General features: G+C 46.1%; 1 protein-coding gene across 2 annotated transcripts in view; it reads right to left on the minus strand.

Annotated features, from left to right (window-relative positions):
* The window catches only part of LOC104123554 (gamma-aminobutyric acid type A receptor subunit theta), a 71,258-nt gene that overhangs the window by 26,933 nt on the left and 24,916 nt on the right, over window positions 1-19,409 (minus strand). For both annotated transcript variants that reach the window (XM_009635822.2, XM_009635820.2), the window contains exon 3: window positions 18,356-18,423. In XM_009635822.2, coding sequence (XP_009634117.1) covers window positions 18,356-18,423 — 68 coding nt within the window. The remainder of the gene's footprint in view (window positions 1-18,355; window positions 18,424-19,409) is intronic.

The raw sequence follows: 19,409 nt of genomic DNA on the forward strand, positions 1-19,409 counted from the left end.
CAAACCTGGGCTCACCCTGGACCCTTCCCCACTGTTGCTGGCTCTGTGGAGTCTGGGAGAAGAAATGAGCCTGCTGTCACAGGAGACCAAAGTTGCCTTTTGGAGCAGAAGCATCCAGGAGGAGGATGCCAGATCTGAGCCTAATGGGAACAAACCCGCTTGCACAGAGGAAGGCAAAGTTTAAAGAGGCCAAGTCAGTGTGAGGACATGTGGGTCCAGGAAAGGGGACTAGCACAGGACAGTGGGTCACTCCTGGTGCTGTGAGCACAGGTTGGTTGCCACTGCAGCACTGACAAACTGGAGGGCAGGAGGAAGCTGGAGCGCTTAGGGGTAGCAGATACTATCTGAAGCCACCACAACTCAGGTGAGGACACAGGCATGTGGCCCATTGCTTGTGGGCCAGCCACACACGTTGAGTAGCATGCAGGGATGCGCCCAGACCACCAAGGGACACAACACTTCCGGGGAGTCTGTTCAGGCTGCGAACCTAAACTTCCTTGTCTACAGATCAAGGAACAACAAGGGGTAGAGCAGGACCAGCTAAGGCACCTCAGTAACAAGGGCAGCACTCTGCAGAGAGCAGCTTCAGTCTTTAACTGGAAAGCCACCTAAGGCACATCTCTTCCACATGCAGTGACACACTGTTAGAGTCCCTCTAAGAGGCTCTCAAGGATGCCCCTGTGGAGCATAGCAGCGTGTGTCCCTTTCTGCTCACTCCGGTGAGAGAAGGGGTCCAAAATTAATGAGCCACTCTTCCCCTGAAAGAGCTGCCCTGCTCCTGCGCAGTCTCATGTCAGCACGCAGAACACAAACACGGTGTATCTCCCAAGTGGTGCTCTTACAAGTGTGCCTGTGCTGATTTTGGAGACACCGTTGTACTGTGTCAGACCAAAAGTCTTTCTACATTAGTATCCTGTCTTCAGTAACAGTGAAGAGAATAGCAGGGAGGATATAAGCAAAACAGGGTCTCTGATGTGATACTTAATTCTCCAGCTACTTGGGGCTTAAGGATCTCCTGAACCAGAGCTGGTACATTCTTAATTGAAGATACTCAGTTCTCTTCTGAGAGTTTGTCTTATCTCTCAGAATATTCAGCCTTTGGCACCTGCAATCTTGTGGTAGTGAGTTCCACAGTTTCTCTCTCCACTGTATTTACATCGATTTAAAACAGGTATGAATCAGTCTTTTCTGATTCTCTGTAGTGCTTGCATGAAGTCAGTAAATAATCATAACCCTGTGCTACTCAAGCTTACAGGGTCCCACCCCCTTTTAGATACTTAAGGGTTACTGAGCAGAACACAAATAACTAAATGCACTCTCAAAAGTAGTAGCAATGCTCTGACAGAGGCAGGAAGCAGCAAGGAGGGGGAGAACTGTTGCATGGGTTAAACACAACAGTATGATGACAGTATCTGACGTTCTGCAATGGGTTGTTGCACAAGAACAGGCAAGGTAACGGGAGTAACTTTCCACAGAGCCTGTGGAATTTGCTGCTACAAAAGCATGAAGTCAGGAGCTTAACAGTATTTTGGAAAGTCTAGGCATTATTAATGTGGAAAATACAGTCCAAATCATAAAAGGAAGGGACTAACAGGAAAGAATAGCCCAAGGACACAGAGCCTCCTGCTGCAAGGCAGAAGCTCCATCTTCCAGCAGAAAGTCACCAGAAGCGTCCCTCCTGGGAGGCTGCTTCATAAACCCTCAGCCCAGCTCCTGGGAGACGTAGATCACTGGCAGGTTGGGTCAGATCATTTTTCTTTGTGCTGGGACCTAGAGAGTCCTCAGTACCAAACTCATCCAGAGGCAGAACTGTGCATGCTCACTGGGAGCTACACTAGACTCAGAAGCCAGGATTAGAAATTGAAGGAATAATGTATGTGAAAGGGTCAAATCTTTGCTCAGAATACAGTATTTCTGGCAACATGATTGTCTCCTGTGTCTAGTCCATTTTTGTGGATGACAAATGACTCTGATTACCTTTTGGAGGGGCTTTGAAAGTGAAGGTGACTATTCCAGGCTGCTAGTGGAGGTTGTGTTTCACCAAGCACTTGTAAGGTACTGGAAGCAGCAACATTTCTGCAGGGAAGGGTGCACGCTGCTCATCCGCTGCTGCATGACTCTGGGCAAGAGGGATAAATGAGGTTTTGCAACTTGCCTCTAGCACTAGCTGTGCCACTTGACTTTTTCCCCTCACTTGCCCTCCACCCCAACTTTGATAAACCACTCCGCTTGGTGAAGTGACCAAACAGAAGTCCTTCCCCATATAAGCAAATGACATACGGTCTCCTTGTCCAAGATCACAAATGAACATTAGGAAAGCCAAGATGCTCCAGAAAGAGGGAGAAAAATGGAACATCTGACTTAGTAAAAACCAAGCTGCCACTGCCAGAGACTAACGAACAGTTTGTTGGCTTCAACTTCTTGATGATTAAACACCAGCTCCTGTTCCCATCATTCTTGGGAGCAAAATTAAAGGACAAAGTAGTCCTCAAGTACGTTTCATTTTAAGGAGGGGGTAGGGGAAGTAAGAGGAATTATTTTTAAGGGGAGGAGATAGGATTTGCCAGCAATCAGTTGCAAAGAATTGGAGCAGTGTAAAATGTACAGAGTAATACCTGAAGGACAAAGCAAGACGGCCACGGTTCTTCCTTAGCAAGCTTGTTTAAGAAAACTACTTTGTCCTCATAAATAAGGGATTGTCCATAAATCAATGGGTCCCAGACCTTAATGTGGAGCAGTTAATCTGACATAAGTAAGTACCTGATAGCAGCCTTACCAGCTCTAAGATGGCACAAAGTCTGTTCAGACTCTCACCTTTGCTTAGGGCAAGAGGCAGCAGCACTTGTACTTACTGTACTTTTCATGGGGAGAGTATTCTGCCAAAATGCCGTTTTTAATTTCTCTTCTGGTGCAAGCCAGTGCCCAGTTTACAAGTCTGAAGTTCTGCATGACAACTGTTCTACATAAAGTGACAACTAGTTTAGACAGTGCCCTTCTCCCTATGTTTCATCTTAGCAGGTGAGAAAGCCACAATCCCTTTCCACATGCCCTATTTTTGAATAGCCAGATGTAAACACTGACTTGGGGATCAGGATGAGCACCTTCCACCTGCAGTCTCTTTGCCAGTAATACAAGGGGACAGGAAGGTGTTGGCTTCTAGGATATGCTCTATGCCCTTCTGTGCTGCAGGCCTTTGTGCTCTTGAACTCATTTTCTTTAGGACCTGAGAAGTACTTTGCATGGAGATGTTCCCCTCACTAATCTGATCTACTTTTTAGGTAATTTGCATGTGTTTAATTGCTGAATGCATGTCCAGAAACTGGGACAGATATCAGCTATATCCTCAACAACCAGGAATGTGCAAGTAAAGTGTCACTGTTGCCCTATTTCTCTCCTGCCATGCCCTATCCCTGCAGCACCTGGATTGGTGCTGGTCCTGCAGGTGTAAGATAGAGGACATACCTAGCTGGGTCCTAAGCCAAAAGGGCATTAATCTGCCCATGACAAGGCTTTCAGACTTGTGAGCCTGTATATCAATGCCCTATCTGAGCAGGAGGCAGCACCATATGTTATCTGCTTAACAGCCCCAGTCATGCTGGAAGCAGAGGTCAAGAGGAGAAAGCCAGACCTGATGGGCACAGGGACGCGTATCACCTGCTCTGTGAGCACATGCAAAATAGCAACCTTGTTCAGTGTTACAGGCAGCAATCCCAAAATCACCACCTGCAGCATGACATCTTCCTCAGGCAAGCTCTTAGAAAACAATGCCAGGCAGTTTCTATTCTTAAGCTATAAAATCTGTGAGCTACTGCATACCATTTCTGCCCGTCTGGTCTCCTCACTTGGTTCCCCATGAACTAGTAGCTGGGCAAAACCTGGAGCCCATTCTACCCCCAAAAGCAGGATTGTCTGACCTGCCTAGTTCTGCATCACCGGCTAGCTTTCACTCTAATCCTCATCATAACTGGAGAACTTGTCTTTCCCAGAGAGGAACCACTTAATGAGAAATGGTCAAACTCATTTTTGGTTCCTATACCTTCCCTGCCAACCAGCACAGAAGGGCATGCTCTGTCCAGACAGCCAACTAAGGCCAGAGAAGCAAGGGCATACATTAAGTTCAGAAGAAGGTGATGCATTAATTTGACCAGCTTTCAGACAGAAACTCAAAGGGATGGTGCTTACACTATCTTCTCACTGATAGATGAGCTGGGAACCGGTAGGAGAGCTAAAACCAGGTAAGATGCTCACTTAAGCAAGGAGGAAGCTCAGGCAGTGAGTCCCTAACCGAGTAATTTCTTCCAGGAAAATGGCAGATAGAGGGGCGACTGGCTTGAGATAGTGCAGGGAGGGCAGCAAGCTGACCCCCCACTCCATGAGAAGTACAGTGTATGTTTTCCCAGGTGAAGTCTGTCCCAGGACTGATGTGGGCCCCAGGCAGTGCAGGTAACATGGGTTCTTCCCTCTCCTGGAGATCCTTAAAGGCTCATTACTTACATCTGTGTTCTGCTAGTGCACCAGATGTCTCTAAATGGCTTCATCAAGTCATCCCAAAACCCTTCTCTTTCTTACCATATTTACTTAAGGCAAAATCTTAATATAGCCCCTTTTGCTGATTCTCTTAACCTCTCTCTAGGTATGCACAAGGTCCCCCGTTACCACAGTATGAGACGCACAAGCATTAATGCGCTCTCTCTGTGGAGTCTCAGAGAAGTGCTATGATCATGCATTGCATAGCTGGGAAAGGGAGTCCGAGGGCAAGCTTATATTACAAAAAGCTTTCTGGTTTGAAGTACTTGGCAATTTAAAACAGATTATGCTGCCATAGGCTGCTGCTGATCCACAACAGGAAAACATGGTGCTTTCAGAAAGGCCAACATTACCTTCCACTTCTTGCCTGCACTAATCTAGTATGCTACACAGCTGCCTTCTGCACACCTACAAACCATGGGACAGTGCTGGTGCCTGTATCCCACCTCTTCCCCCCCCGCTCCCAGCTGTCTTTTCCCTACTCATCTTTTCATACTTTCCTGGCACTACCCTTACTGCCTTACAGCATGTGTTGCCAGTGCCCTCCTGCATACACGTATGGGCATATCTAATATACAGCCATTAAAGCTCAAAAATGTTTTTAATAATCACTTTATATTTAATTAAACATGCAACAACTAGCCTATTAGAGTAAATTAAATTAGAGTGAGACGTTTGAACAGTGACTAGTGAAGATATCAGTTTCTAAAGCTCTCAGAAGGATGGGGGAAGAAAACTGGCTTATGCCAAGGGAAAGGTGATGCTGGAAGACCAGACCTTTTCCAAGGGGCTTCACAGCCTCCACATGTATCCTTAGAGAATTTTCACCTTGTGGTGACTTTCTTACCTCTTGCTCGCTGAGAGATGTCCACTTCAAGTGGTTAAATAGGTAATAGGTTTTCTAGCAAAAGCAACCTGGTAACAGAAAAATGTAATTTCTCCAAAACATTCCCAGAACTCCTTACTCCTCTGTACCTTTCTTATATTTAAATGAAACATCCTCTTTACTTTGCCAAGAGTTTTACTGGACACCAATCCAGTCAGGCTACCCCAAGCAAGAGAGGTTCTGCAGCCCTCCAACACAGACACTGACTGGTAGAGATCATGGGGAAAAAAGGCTGGAGGAATATGGAATTAAAGAAGTTAAGGGGCTTAGTAGCCCATTGGAATAAGGTACCCTAGAAAAAACCTTTGGGGATTCATTTCAGCTCACTCAATGATAATTCTGTAGGAGACTGTGGGCACTTTCACCCATGCCTCATTTTCTCTTATCTGTAAAAACAAGACACTGATGCTAACTTGCCTCCATGCTGCGGTTTGGGATCCTCACATCTCTAGACAAGTGCTAAGCGTGAAATTAACAGAAATTACTTTTTCTCTCTGGGGAAAAAAATTAAATAGAGCTTGTGGCAGTCAAGACCACCACTGCAGTTTGGGGCTGCATAGGTAGGGAATCATGAATGAAGCAATATTACTACTTTACATGACAGAATAAACTGCTGTATATACAGCTCTGAGCACCAAAACCATGAGACTCTGCAACAACATCAAGGTACACAGTGTTTTAAAGACACTGTTTTAACGTAGAAAAGGATGGTTTGATATTCCAGGTTCTGAAAACTGCCACAAAGATGTCATTTCCCAGGAGGTAGCCAGAGGCAAACAAATCCTTTAAATGTAAGACTACTAACATGTCCTAGGTGGAACAGTCACCTCAACTAGGCTGGCACAGATTGGCTTGACCAAAGGGTAAGAATGATGTTTATTTCCCACAGAAAGCAAAGTTTGACCATGTAGGAAGAATAACTGGGAGTAAGCAGATAAGATGGTGAAATGGAGAAGAGCAGAACGTATTTCTGGCAATAAGGTTCAGTTAGGTCAAGGGTAGTCTTCTAAGAGTAAGAGGATGGCAGCCCTGTGGTTTGGAAAACAAGGCCTGCTTTTCAACAAGCCCAAGCAAACTGCGTGCAAGTCATTGCACTTGAAAGCCCTAAGACGCCTGCACTCAGAGACCCAGTTCTATATCTGGGGTGACTGCTTCTACATATGAATATTCTGCCTAGGTGTGTCTGTGGCCCCTAAGTTGACACACTCAGTAAGATTGAGTTATCATTAGAGAAAAGGGCTAGCAATCAACTGCCTCCACCATGGTGTGAACAGAGCGTGGTATAGTTGTGCTGGAACAACCAAAAAGTACAGGAGTATCAACTGATCTGTTCTAGGAAACAATTTCTACTGTCAAGGGTACTGACCAGGCAGTGTATCATCATGGATTTAGTCTACCCCTGCCTCCATCCATGGGTCAGTCTGCCCTTGGTTGTGCCAGGATAAAGCCAAGGGAACCAGTCCAGGCTAACACCAGCAGGAGTGCACACAATATGGCCGGTGCTACCATTCTTCCACTTTAGCAATTTAAGTCTTGGCTGCAGGATCATAAACTCACTGGACGGGTGCAGTGTCATTAACTGACAATAGCATTCGAAATGCAGCTGTACGAAACACTCCTGATTCTGCTGAACAAGTCAAGCTTATTATGGGATGCATGAAGAAAAGGAGATTTCAGCAGGCTGTGGAGCCCACAAGCAAGCAGACTTTGACTTCACAGCCAACTGGATGGTGGAGAACAAGCTGCAGTCTCTGTCCATGCTGAGTGAGTGCTCTCTGCAGTACCAGGACCAACAGTCCTGGAGCCAAGGAGCTCTATTTGCAGAGCTGGCTGAAAGTTATTGGCAGGGAGCCCATGTGAGCTCGGTAAATAAAGTATCCAGATAATAAAAATACCCAAAGGCACTGTTTAATTTTTCTGAGGGTTCTGATACAGCCAGTAATATTGAGAGGGAACAGAAATCTTGCAGACAGGAACAGGAGCACAAGGCAAAGCCATCCTTCCAGAAGAGTGGAACACAAGGCACCTGGTAGGTCTGATGGCTCACAGACTGTACAGCTAAATACCTGACACTCATTTATGGGGGGAACAGCTGAAAAGGAAGCAGGTTTGTGTGCAGGAACTAGACTGGGACTCAGGAAAACTAGGCTCAGACAGGAGCTTGCGTATTGAAAAACCTCAAGTCCCCTTGAACCTCAGCTGCACACTCTTGATGGATAAAAGGGTCAATAGTTTGTGTATCCATGACCTATGAATGCATGAAAGGGGATGGACAGGGAGATACAAGCCACAGGCTGCCTTTCCCTGCAGTCACATTGAAGTTAAAGGAGATACTGTGGTAGCAGGTTGCTGCAGTGGAAAAGGGAGGTTCAATCTGTAAGCAATGAGTATATTTTGGGTTTGCTTCCCTCTTCACTAGAGCTTCAGTAAGGAGCTCAGTGCACCCTGCAAAGAGGGGGCAAAGGATGTGTAAGAGGGCATACTCCAGCCTGGTGACCCACTGCACCCTGGCACAGGTGGGGGGGGGGGGGGGGGGACTCGCAAGCAGTGACTGGGAAGGGCCCAGTGGATCCTGCCTTTCACTCCTTCCTCTGCCGTTTTTCTGGCCAGAGTTGGCCTGAGACTCTGCTTGTGTCAGGTCAGCAGGGACTGCCCACATTTCATCCCACCTGCATGCACACCCTCCTTCCCCAAAATGATCCCTTTCGTCTGAGTAGAGGACCTTTCTGGATCTCCAAACAGCTCAGCAGATCCTCCTCCTCTTACCATCCCTTTTCCTTGAATGTTCATTTTTCCGTTTTTCTGGCCAGAGTTGGCCTGAGACTCTGCTTGTGTCAGGTCAGCAGGGACTGCCCACATTTCATCCCACCTGCATGCACACCCTCCTTCCCCAAAATGATCCCTTTCGTCTGAGTAGAGGACCTTTCTGGATCTCCAAACAGCTCAGCAGATCCTCCTCCTCTTACCATCCCTTTTCCTTGAATGTTCATTTTTCTCTGTAGCCTAGCAACTCAGCACAGACTCAGAATATTAACAACTCATGTCCCCACACACGATCTTCTCCAGAGGTCTGAAAAATGCGGTAGCAGAAAGGCTGAGAGGGGTAGGAGCAAGTACTAGAGATGTAGGGAACATGCAGGGAGCTTCTACCAGCATTCAGAAACAGCAAAGTTATTCAGCTGTCATATCTGCCACCTTCACTTAACATGTACATAACATATAGAGCTATATATAGCCCCATTTATTTACATATTCAAGTAGCAACATGACACGCATACACTTGTATTTGGATCTAGGTTCTATATTGAGGTGCTGGCACTCTTGTGCACGTACACTCTTTATTGCTAGAAGCTTTAAACATATATATGACAGGATGTCAGAAGGTCAGGTTCTCAAGATCTAATTTGGTTTTCAATCAAACCAGATGAAGCTTTCACTTGTGGGAAGATACTTTAGCATTCTGCAGTAATCCTCTCCAATGCTGCAGCACTGCTATTGAAACAGGTGGCAGTTTGGAACATTGCTCTCGCATACAGACAGCTTTTTAAATATATAGATATAAAAAATATATATATAAAGGCTGTGGGAGTTCTGCCTGTTTTAAAACCTGAATAAAAACTTATGCAAAAAAAAAAAAAAAAAAAAGACATTTTTATCCTGGGCAAAGTTTTCTGCAGCAGCAATTCTAACTACTACAGAAATGCTGGGGTGCAAGCTGAAGTGGTTCATAGCACCACCATACAACATTGACATGTTCAGATCTAAAGATAACTTGGCTGATATAGGAACAGATGGAGCACTGCAATACATAGCACTGTTCAGCTGAAAGTATGCTGCAAACTGTATAGCACAGGAACTCTCATCCTCTCCAGCATGACTTCTCTCCTGCCGTGGGGTGGAGTCACCTATGAAATACAGCATGAACTTACCCTCTTCAGGGGGAGCACAGAAATGTTCCCATTTGGGAAATCACCTAGTGAGCAAAACACGTGAACTCTGTTTCCCAGGACTGGAGCAGCATTGACTCAGCCCTCCTGAGGCTTGAACTTGTGATACTGGAGGACTTGCAGAGCTGTTCCTTAGGGATAACAGCATCATGGAAAGATGCATGGTGGGAACCATTTGCAACAAGCATTGCCACCACATTTTATTTGTGCTGCAAACCCCAAGGTCTAGGCTAAGAATCAGCCAGTCTACCCAACAGCTTTCCCATAACCAAGAATTTCCAGTTATGCAGACAAAGATCTTTCTGCAAACTCTCCCATTAAGATATCGCATGAATGCTACGGGATCACTAGAAAGAAAACAGCATGGTAGACAGAAAAGCCTCAGGGGCAGGGAGTCATTCTCTAGTCCAGCAGTTCACAGTCTTTCTTCCGCTGAGAGCTTGCTTCAGCAAGGTTTCCACAGTTCACCATTTACTGGTCTATGTATATGGCAAAATCATGCAATTCAGCCAACAAAAATGTTTCATTTGGGGACACCATTAATGTTCAAAACATCAGAGCCCTTCAGGACAAGCACAGGAGACCCATTTTATAGGGGAAGCGATAAAGCTGACCCCTCTCATATGAGGGCACCTCCATGCAGTGCAGTGGTGGGGACCTGGCAGGGCTGCTGCTTTACCAGTCTGTTTTCTGCTACACATGCACTGAGTTCTTGAGACCTCTGTCTCAGAAGGAACTGCTGGTGCTTTGTGCAGATCCTAGCTTTTAGCTGGCCACAGCATTTGAAGAGAGTGTATGGCGATCTTTGGATTGTTACTTAGCAACTTGACTCTAAGATATAGTGAATTTACTGGGCTGTCTCTACAGTCAAGCAACACTAGGGCCAAGGGCATAGGGAGAATTTTGTCATGGGAATGGGATAATCTGTGAAATATTATGGAAGACAGGTAAGATTTTTCCCTTCTACAGGTTGCCATAAATGCAGTAAATATTGACATATGAGTCACACTGACCTATTTTCTAGTTTTTAAGCCAGGACAATCTCTTTGCAACCCATTTCAGAACCAATGAATGGGGAGTACTTCAGGCCCTTTCACAAGTTTGCTTTATTCTTAACTATTTTGTGTAAGAACCCTACCCTCTTGTGGAAGGACCATTCCTGTCTTTCTGGCAGAAAGGGGACCACAGCCTGTTTAAACTTGAGCATCCACTCCCCCATACCATCACGCTGCAGAGCACCCCTGAGCTCAGATGCTTTACTTGTTCTCATGCACTACCTTAGTCCAAGGGATCTTTCAGCACAATCAGTGGGATTTCTGTTGAAGAAAAGCATAATGTGGTGTAAGCAGATATCCACATCTGATTCTTGACTTTTTAGACTTTATCAGCACTGGTGAAAGTCACCTTGAGCCTCAGAAGTCACAGGATGTCCCCACTGCAAGGACAGACAAAGTAAGCTCAAATCTAGCAATGGCAGATAAATGGGTCCCTAACATCTGCTTTGTGGAGAATATGTTTCTAGGAGTTCAGTAGACTTCTACTCTTACCATCTATCTAGATGAGCCACAGAGCAGGCAGTTGTACCTCCTGCCTGCAAGAGAGCAGCTCAAAGCTTCTATGTCTAGAGTGCTTTGGAGGTTACTCTCCACCCTGCTACAACCATTTTTTATTTCTCCAAACACCCATCTAGGGTAAGGAAAAAGCATCAAGATGCTGTTGCTTTGCTTCAGCTAGCCAGGCGATCGTGTGTTTATGCACAAGCTTCCTGTTGCTGGAGAGGCAGAGACATGAGAAGGCCACCAAGGTGACTCTGTAACCGGTGGCAGTGTGCGCAGGACACTGCACACCACATTGTGCAGGACTGCCCTTTGCACCCCCTGATAACTCTCCCCTTCAGGAAAACGCTGTTTCACATGTACAGAACTGCCACTGTTTGATTTCCCAAGCAAAACAGCCACCCAATGCATTGCAGCCCTGGACACCAGGACCTGAAGTGACACTAGCTGTATGACCTAAGCTGTACTGAAGCAAGCATCGGCAGAGGAAGGTGCAGATACTTTCCAACTCTGAAGAAACCTTCCATCTCAGCTGCACATTTGCAATACCTTAATTTAAACCACAGCACACAGTCGACCCTAGCATGTGAAAAAAAGGACATAACCCCTACGTGTCCATGCCAGCATAGAGCCTGAGGATATCTCACCCTAAGTCAGAGCTGTACTATTCTTACCATGCCACACTGGTAAGATCTGGCCCTTCTCCAGCACCAAGGCCCCATGGCATCCTCTGTTACCTGCAACACTACCAGCCCAGGAGCCTACAGCAATCCAACAAGACTACAGCCCCTGCACTACCATCACAGCACACCATCATTAGCTCAGGACCAAAGCTGCCTCTTAGTTTTACCATATTTTGTCAGTCTTCAATATTCAGCAGCCTTAAATACCAAGATGTAATGTACACACACACTCTCAGTTTAGATACCACAGTGTCACAGGGCTGGAGTTACCCTAGGCTACAGGGAAACATTTACAGCACTGGAGTGTCATGTCATACTTATATCTCTTAGCATATAACTCCAGAAACCTCTGACTGTAGGATTTAAATGCTTTAACCTTTGCTTTTTTAAAACCTTTGGATATCCAGGGACATAGAACAGACTGACTTGGGAAATATCTGTATGTCATTTCTCCATTGAAAAGAGATGGCAACAAAACAGAACACTTCCAGTTAAGAATAAGAAAAATGCTGATGTATTTGAAGACAATATATGGTAGTATAAGGTACAGTATAATAGCAGAAACGTCTTCTTAAAACTCTTGGTTTTTAAAGCTCAAGACATCTATATCAATCCTTTTGGGGGGCATATTGAAGCAAAATCATTTCTGTCCATTATTTCAGGCATACAGAAGGTCTGTTGAGGGTCCTCAAAGGCTACTGTCAAAGCTGCATCAGCCCCAAGGAAACCAGGGTTTTGCATACATAATTTGACTGTCAGAACAGTTTGAGAATGAACTGGACATCATGCATGCAGTTCAGCGATCCCATATGGATATACATTTTCCTGCCTTTCCCTTCCCTTTTCTTGAAAGGGCCCAAAGGCCAAGAGCTCTGACCAAGAGAACCTTCAGCCTAGGAGGCTGCTGTGGTGTGTACTGAAGAAAGCCTCTCGCATGGAGCCCAGCCATCCACACTGCCTTCTTTCATCAGCAGCACCCAGCATACAGCAGAGTCAAGCACATATGTTATTGTGCATGCGTTATGCTGAAATAGAGATTCAACCAGTCATCGCATATTCATCCTCCAGTGAAAACAGAACTGCAAAGCCTGATCAGGACAGATTCCGCTACAAAAGCATGCCTCATAAATGGAAAATTTGATGTAGTGAGAAGAGTGACACCCCACTGATGATGGTGTAACAGCTGTAAGATGAACTGTCCTGGTCAAGAACACCCTTACACACGACCTGATCCACTTTCTTTAGGGTTAAAAGCCAATTTAAAAGCCTTGCAGATCACTGCTGTCTTGGGACATGCTTTACATGACCTGATCCACTTTCTTTAGGGTTAAAAGCCATGCAGATCACTGCTGTCTTGGGACATGCTTTACATCTCCTATGAACAGGGAAAGCTTCTTTGCCAAGCAAGAGCATGTTTTTCAAGCAAGCTTCAGGAGGTTGGGAAGTAGCAGACATGATGCTTCCCCCCACAACCCCCAGGAGATCTGGTGCAGTCTGCCCACGTGGGTGCAGCCTCTCCGGCAAGACAGCAGCGTGGCAACAGGTGATACAGGAGTAGGGAGCAGTAGGCAATGAAGCAAAGCATCAAGGTCAACTTTGCCAAGCATCCTGCACCAGCCTCTAACCTATCTGCACTGCAGACTGTCCCCCAGCAAAAGGTATTGCCAATCCCACAGGCATCGTTCCTTTAGCACACATATTCCTGTAAACATTTCTATTTGGAAGCCTTGTTTCTTACACTAGCCCTCTACAACAAACCTCTTGTAACTTTTCAACTTGTCACCAGGTTTATAAAACTTTAAAGCTAGTGCTATAACAAACTGAAACAATGTTATTGCAGATGTAGGAGAGCATCTTGGGATGAATAAATTATAGGAGCCACAAAGAAATCACAACTGTAACGGCTGGATGCTCTGAGCTGTCTACGGTGTGCAGATACACAGGAGGGAGCAGGTTTAGGACTGCACAGATCATAGGGCAGGAAAATTGAAGCGTTATGAAGGGTAACCATCTCTTATATCAAATGCATACAAAACTTCTGGTTGTTTTCCTTATTGAAACAGTTCATTAATGCTTGAAGGGAGTCTGAACTGTCTGGTACTAGAAAAATATGTCCCCAAAGATTACCTAGAGAGAGAGACGGCCGCAGTTGGAAGTATTAGCTTCTAGTCCCACCATGCAGCAAGTACAACATGCCCTGAGCAGGCCAGTCCTCAGCTGCCTGTTGAAAGGACATGCAGGAGTGGGGGAAGACTTCCAGCTCCTCCTGAAGCCATTGGGTACTGGATACCATCAGAATTGCGTCCACCAAAGCTGGTTGGTTGAACCAGACCATTAAGCTGATAGTGGCTTTGAGCAGCATTCCGGCCACGTACCGCAAGGACAGAAAGCTGCACGCTGCTTTAGCTGCAGGGTGGCTGGAGCTCCACGCTCCAGTGCTCGTCATTCTCCTGGGTCAGAAGTACTGCTAGACTCCTCAGTAACTTGGGTGCCATACTAAGAGGTCTGAACATAGTGGTTCAAGTACCACTATACATCAACAAGCATCTATAAATACCTGCATATTGTTCCACGCTTACTGCAATTCAGCCACCTGTAGCAAAATGGCATTTACCAGATAACTTATCCATCTTACTCCTTTTAAGGAATCCAACTTATTCCTTTAAGGACAACTAGGAGATACCATCCTTCCATTCTTTGCAGATCATCTGAGCTACTGAACATCATTATGAAGAGCTTCCTCCTTTCAGCCTGCCTTTAAATCCCCAAGTTGCAAATTCGTACAGGATATGAAAAGACTCCAGCTAGGCCTTTCATCTTCATGGATCAGCACTTCCCAGAGGGTCTGCCAGTCAAATGTGCCCTCCCCAATACCTATTTGGCCTGGCTCCTGGCATCTTTTCCCAGGCATTTCAATTGATGTCACTGATCTTGGCTCAGCAAATAATCCTTCTAATCACTGACAAGAACAGAGGCTGCAGCTCAGCGTTGCTTAGCACGGCTAAGAGGAGTACACAGTAATAAAGCATTACTCTAGCAAGTGAGCTTGAAAATATGGCTGACCACACACAGGCAGCAGCTGTGACGAACAAGAAGGTGCCATTTTTTTTAAATGAGGGCTATAGTTTTATTCCCTTATTATTGGGAGTTCTTTACAAAGCCAGTACTGTACCTAAAAACCTCCTGCACCCTGGCACAACTCCATCTTCTGAGCTGTACCATGGCGCAGTATCTGGGCATCGCCCCCAAAGAAGATGGGGATGCATCGCCTTTGTATAGCAAGGCACCAGGAAACACATAGCACATACAGGCATCTGCAAAGCATTCTGTGCATCAGCATGCCTGGGAACTTCCAGCATAGAGACATAACTGTGTTGATAATCCCTGTATCCTCCAGGATTGAAATGTCACCATATCATCATTTCGGGAATACACTTCCCATGGGAGTGAAGGCAAGGAGTGCTCCTTAAATCATGGGTGGAGCTGTATTCCTCCACAGCACTACATCCAGCTGGACTCCTGCAGAAAACAACTTTTTGAATCATGCAACGGCTAGTCACTGACAGCACTTGTTCCCCTCCATCACATGGCCTGCAGATGCCAAGAGTCCCAGGGAAAGACATGGGAGAGCTGGGGGCTCTCCTCAGCTTGCCCAGCCCCAGCACCAGGGCCATTGTTCCCGAAAGGATGTCTGAGGATTAATTAATTATCCTACGAGGGGCAGTAAGTAATAACACTCCTTGTGGAACAATAGAAGCTATTTGGTTGCCATGGCAACTCAGCTTCACTTGTGTGCCTTTAATTTATTCATTGCACAGTCCCTTTCCCAATCACACATGATGCCAAAAAATGCCTTGTTTTTCTTGCCAGTATCCATGTCCAGAGCAGGGGTAAGACACAGCCCTTTCCCCGGGGCATCTGTCACACAGAACGATGCACATGAAATCCTGGGAACTTACATCACATGAGAACTCTTCTGCTCCCTAAATGTTTGTTCTTTAAGATTATTCTGATTTTTTTAACTGCTTGTTGAAGCTGCCCCACCACGGTGCTTCTAGAACTTGATCTTGATTAGGTTCTCAGATATAGCCGCTTTGTCGTTGTCCCCCACCCTCACCCCGGCCCCAACAGATGTAGGAAGGATAGTCAGGACATTATGCTCTCAAGTCACATGGAGAGCCAGGAGGGGTAACCAAAAGCTCAGAAGTGACATGCCTTTGCAGTATCAACAGGAGTGTGGCATGGGCAGTGCCTGGTGCCCAGCCCGATTACAGCCATGCCACAATCATGAAAACACTCAGTGTCCATCAGTAGTGCTGCCTAAATGCTGCAGAACCCAGAGCAGCATGTGGATGAAGGTCCATGCCAGGAAACCTACTCTCCCATGCACCCCACAGATATTATTGTTGCTGTTTCTCCCCAGCCCCAAGCATTAGCATTTTTCCCAGCCCGCACAGGGAAGCAGGTGTTCACTGAACTGCAGAGAGCATCGCATCCACATGGCAAGGGTTCAAAAGTGTTGCTAAGAGAGTGGCTACTAGCCTAGGACACAGCACACCTGGCCACAGCTGCTCACAACGGGTGTATGACAAGGCACTTGATCAGTCTTTATAGGCCATGGACACATCTCCAGCAGGGGGTTCATCCTGAACCAGCCTCTGCAGTGCTCAGCTATCTTCTCAGGTCTACAGAGGAAGATCAGGGTGGTTGTTACAGGTAAGCTGAGAACCAAATCCCTCACTCCCAGTTATGTTTGTGCAAGCTGGAGTTTTAAGCTACAGGCCCAGACCCCAAATTGTTCATGCTGGCTCTAGCAAGGAGGGTGACAGCTGGTTTACCACACAGGAAAATTCAGGTCCAACTTGAGACTGGGGGAGGAGATGACTCAAAGTTGAGCTCAGCCCTGACAGGCAAGATAGATGGAGCTAGGTCAAGCCATCTGGCTCTTCTAAGTTGAGCCTAACCTCAAACACAGCTACCCAATGCAACGGGGACATAGGTCTATCCTGAATTTCTGATTGTACATGCTGTCCAGTGTCAACTGCCACTAGATTGAGGCGTAACATGCCATGCCAGTAATTATACTAATGGTGGGATGATAGAAAGAGTCTGCAAAAGAAACTGTTCCATATGAGAACCTGAAGGTTGGCTCTTCACCCTGGGTTGTATCAACATATGCATCCAGGATTTTCAACTATTTGGAAACCAAAATTACTGATCAGATTGTCTCACTTCCCCTCCTCCCCCCCTCCATGCAACAGCAGAATAGCTGGTGGACCAGAGAAACAGGGCAGTAGAGTCCAGAAGCAGATAAATAGGACAGGAGCGTTGGGAGACCAAGGTTTTAATTGATTTGAACAGCAAGAGCTCTAAACTGGCCTAGGATTCTCCTGCGTAGGTCAGGAACCAAGGAACAGGACAGCTGCTGCCAGGAGGTCCTCGCCAGCCTTCCACTCCACTCAGCCTCTTGGAAAGGAGAGGAGTTTGGAGGAAAAGCCTCTGGGCAGGAGGGAGGAAGGCAAGGTTAGGCAATGATCAGTGCAATCCATGCCTTCTGATGTGTGCTAAGGGCTTCTGAGAGACAGACAGCACAGGCCTGGATGTGTATCCAAACCAGGACCAAAACAATTAACGAATTTCACCCCAAACCTTTGCTATCTGAGCAGATAATTTTTTTCTTCTCAGTGGTGTGAAAAGTTCCAGTCTATCAATGCCACCCAAAACCAGACCTCCATTAGATGCATCCCTTTCCAGTATGGATCTCCAAAGAAATGCCAAATTACCACCAGCAAGCATGAAAAGCTACTGACTGTTTTTCAACTTGGCAGGCACTGGCTGACTGTAAGACCACCAATGTCTTTGTGTCAACCAAAAAATACAACTCACATCTACTCTTTTAAGGCATAAGCATTAGTGGCTCAGAGAGGTGGCTGCGCAACCAGCACAGAAGGATAAGGGGTGAGAATCTACTCTGGATAAGATGCCACTAGCTCCAGCAATGTCAGCAAAGATCCTCCATCCACATGTTCACAGATAACACCAGGGGTACTTCAGTGTGCCGGTACAGACACTCACTAACACTACTAGAATTTACCCCACATTAGGAAGTGAATTACAGTCTTTCAGCATCACAGCACCAGTCCAGCCGCATCACAAGTACCACCAGCAGGGGTAGGTGTGTACCACAGAGGTCCCACATGCCAGTCCTGTCTTGCAAGTGTTTCAGGGAGTTCAGGATTGTTTCATCCTGGGACAGTGCTGAGGCTCTGACTGATGGGCAGTCCCAGTGACACAGGCCACTCAGCAGGTGGAAGGAGCAAGGCTCAAACAGAAACCAGTATGCTGAGAAAGAAATTTGGAAAATACCCTCATTCCTACAGCCCAGTTCAGTGTCTGATTTTCTTTTTCATCACACTACACATTGAGAAATCATCCTTGAATATCTTATGCTCTAGTGAGGAAGAATTCTGTTTTAAATCAGAGTTCCCATCACCCCTCAAAGTGCTGTGTCCAAAGCAGAAGAAAAAAATACTTCTTCAGTACCAGACAAATGTCACTCTTTGTCTACAACTTCCAAGTTGCAAGGAAAAAAATCTATAGTAGGAGGTGAAGGAAGCAGGGGTGTGACTACCCCGCTTTTCAGAAGTGCACCCTGAGATCTCAGGTGGCTCCAAGGAACCATTGTCTTGGAAGCACACCTCAAACAGAAAATGGAAGAACAGTTTATTAGGGTTTCTTCCTTCTTTCCAGACTTACCATGTTGACTTCAGAGATCTGATCAATGCTGGAGATATGGATGCTCATTCCCACTGTGACAGGGTTACCTGAAACAAAAATGGACTGGATTAGGACCATATTCAAGCCCTCCTCCCTCATCTGCTACTGAAGAATTGCCTAGAAATGCATGGATATTGAAGCAGCCTCACATTCCCCAAGTATCAAGGATTTCCAAGTCACATGTGCTCAAATTATTAGAGTAGATTTCTCTTAAGTTTTCTCTCATAACTCCCAGCCTTACAGACTCACCCCTAGGAGTAATGCAGCCTAAACTTGATTCTTTAATTCCTGGAAGTTAATTACCCCCTAGTTACACAATTACCTCTGGTTATTCCAAATAATGTCTTCAGAGACCATCAGTAGACTCCCAGTGGGCTCACATAAGGTGTTACTGATTGACCATACAAAGAACATCGCAATCAAGCCCATGTAACACATGGGCAGGAAAGATACTCCAGCTCACTCCTCCATCACTCTGTCAGCTCTGAGTGCTCAGTCTGAAAACCCCATGTGAATTTTAATACCCAAGATACCAGACAAATACAGGGACCAGATCTATGAAGTGAGAAAGCAGAATTTGTATAGTGGCTTTTCAGAGCAGAACTTGGATTAAAGAACAGATTCCCCATATTACCATGGGCATCAGGGCACGCATCACCCCACGTTCTCTTGCCTACAGCCACCGAGCTGTGGTAGACACCTGTGCACAGGTTTGCTGGGAAATTCAGGTGTTCCCTTACTCAGTGACAAGCCACGCTCACACAATAGTAAGTGCCACTGACCGCAGCATTCAAGATGAGCTTGTGAAGAAACATCACACAAGGGCAGTCATGGCCAGACCTACTGCCCTCTCTTGCCCAAGTGCAGCAAGAGATGTATTACCTGTTCCCACAAACCTGTAGAGTCAGGGCAGAAACCAGCCAATTCTTCCAGATGTTTGGGCATCTCAGCTAGATCCAGACTCATACCCACTTCTACCTAAGCCCCTCTGACTAGCAACTTCCACAGCCAAGGCACAGGACAGCCCTTTCAG

This window comes from Egretta garzetta, unplaced genomic scaffold, assembly GCF_000687185.1.
Source record: "Egretta garzetta isolate BGI_Z169 unplaced genomic scaffold, ASM68718v1 scaffold63, whole genome shotgun sequence".
In the NCBI taxonomy this organism is placed as follows: Eukaryota; Metazoa; Chordata; class Aves; order Pelecaniformes; family Ardeidae; genus Egretta; species Egretta garzetta.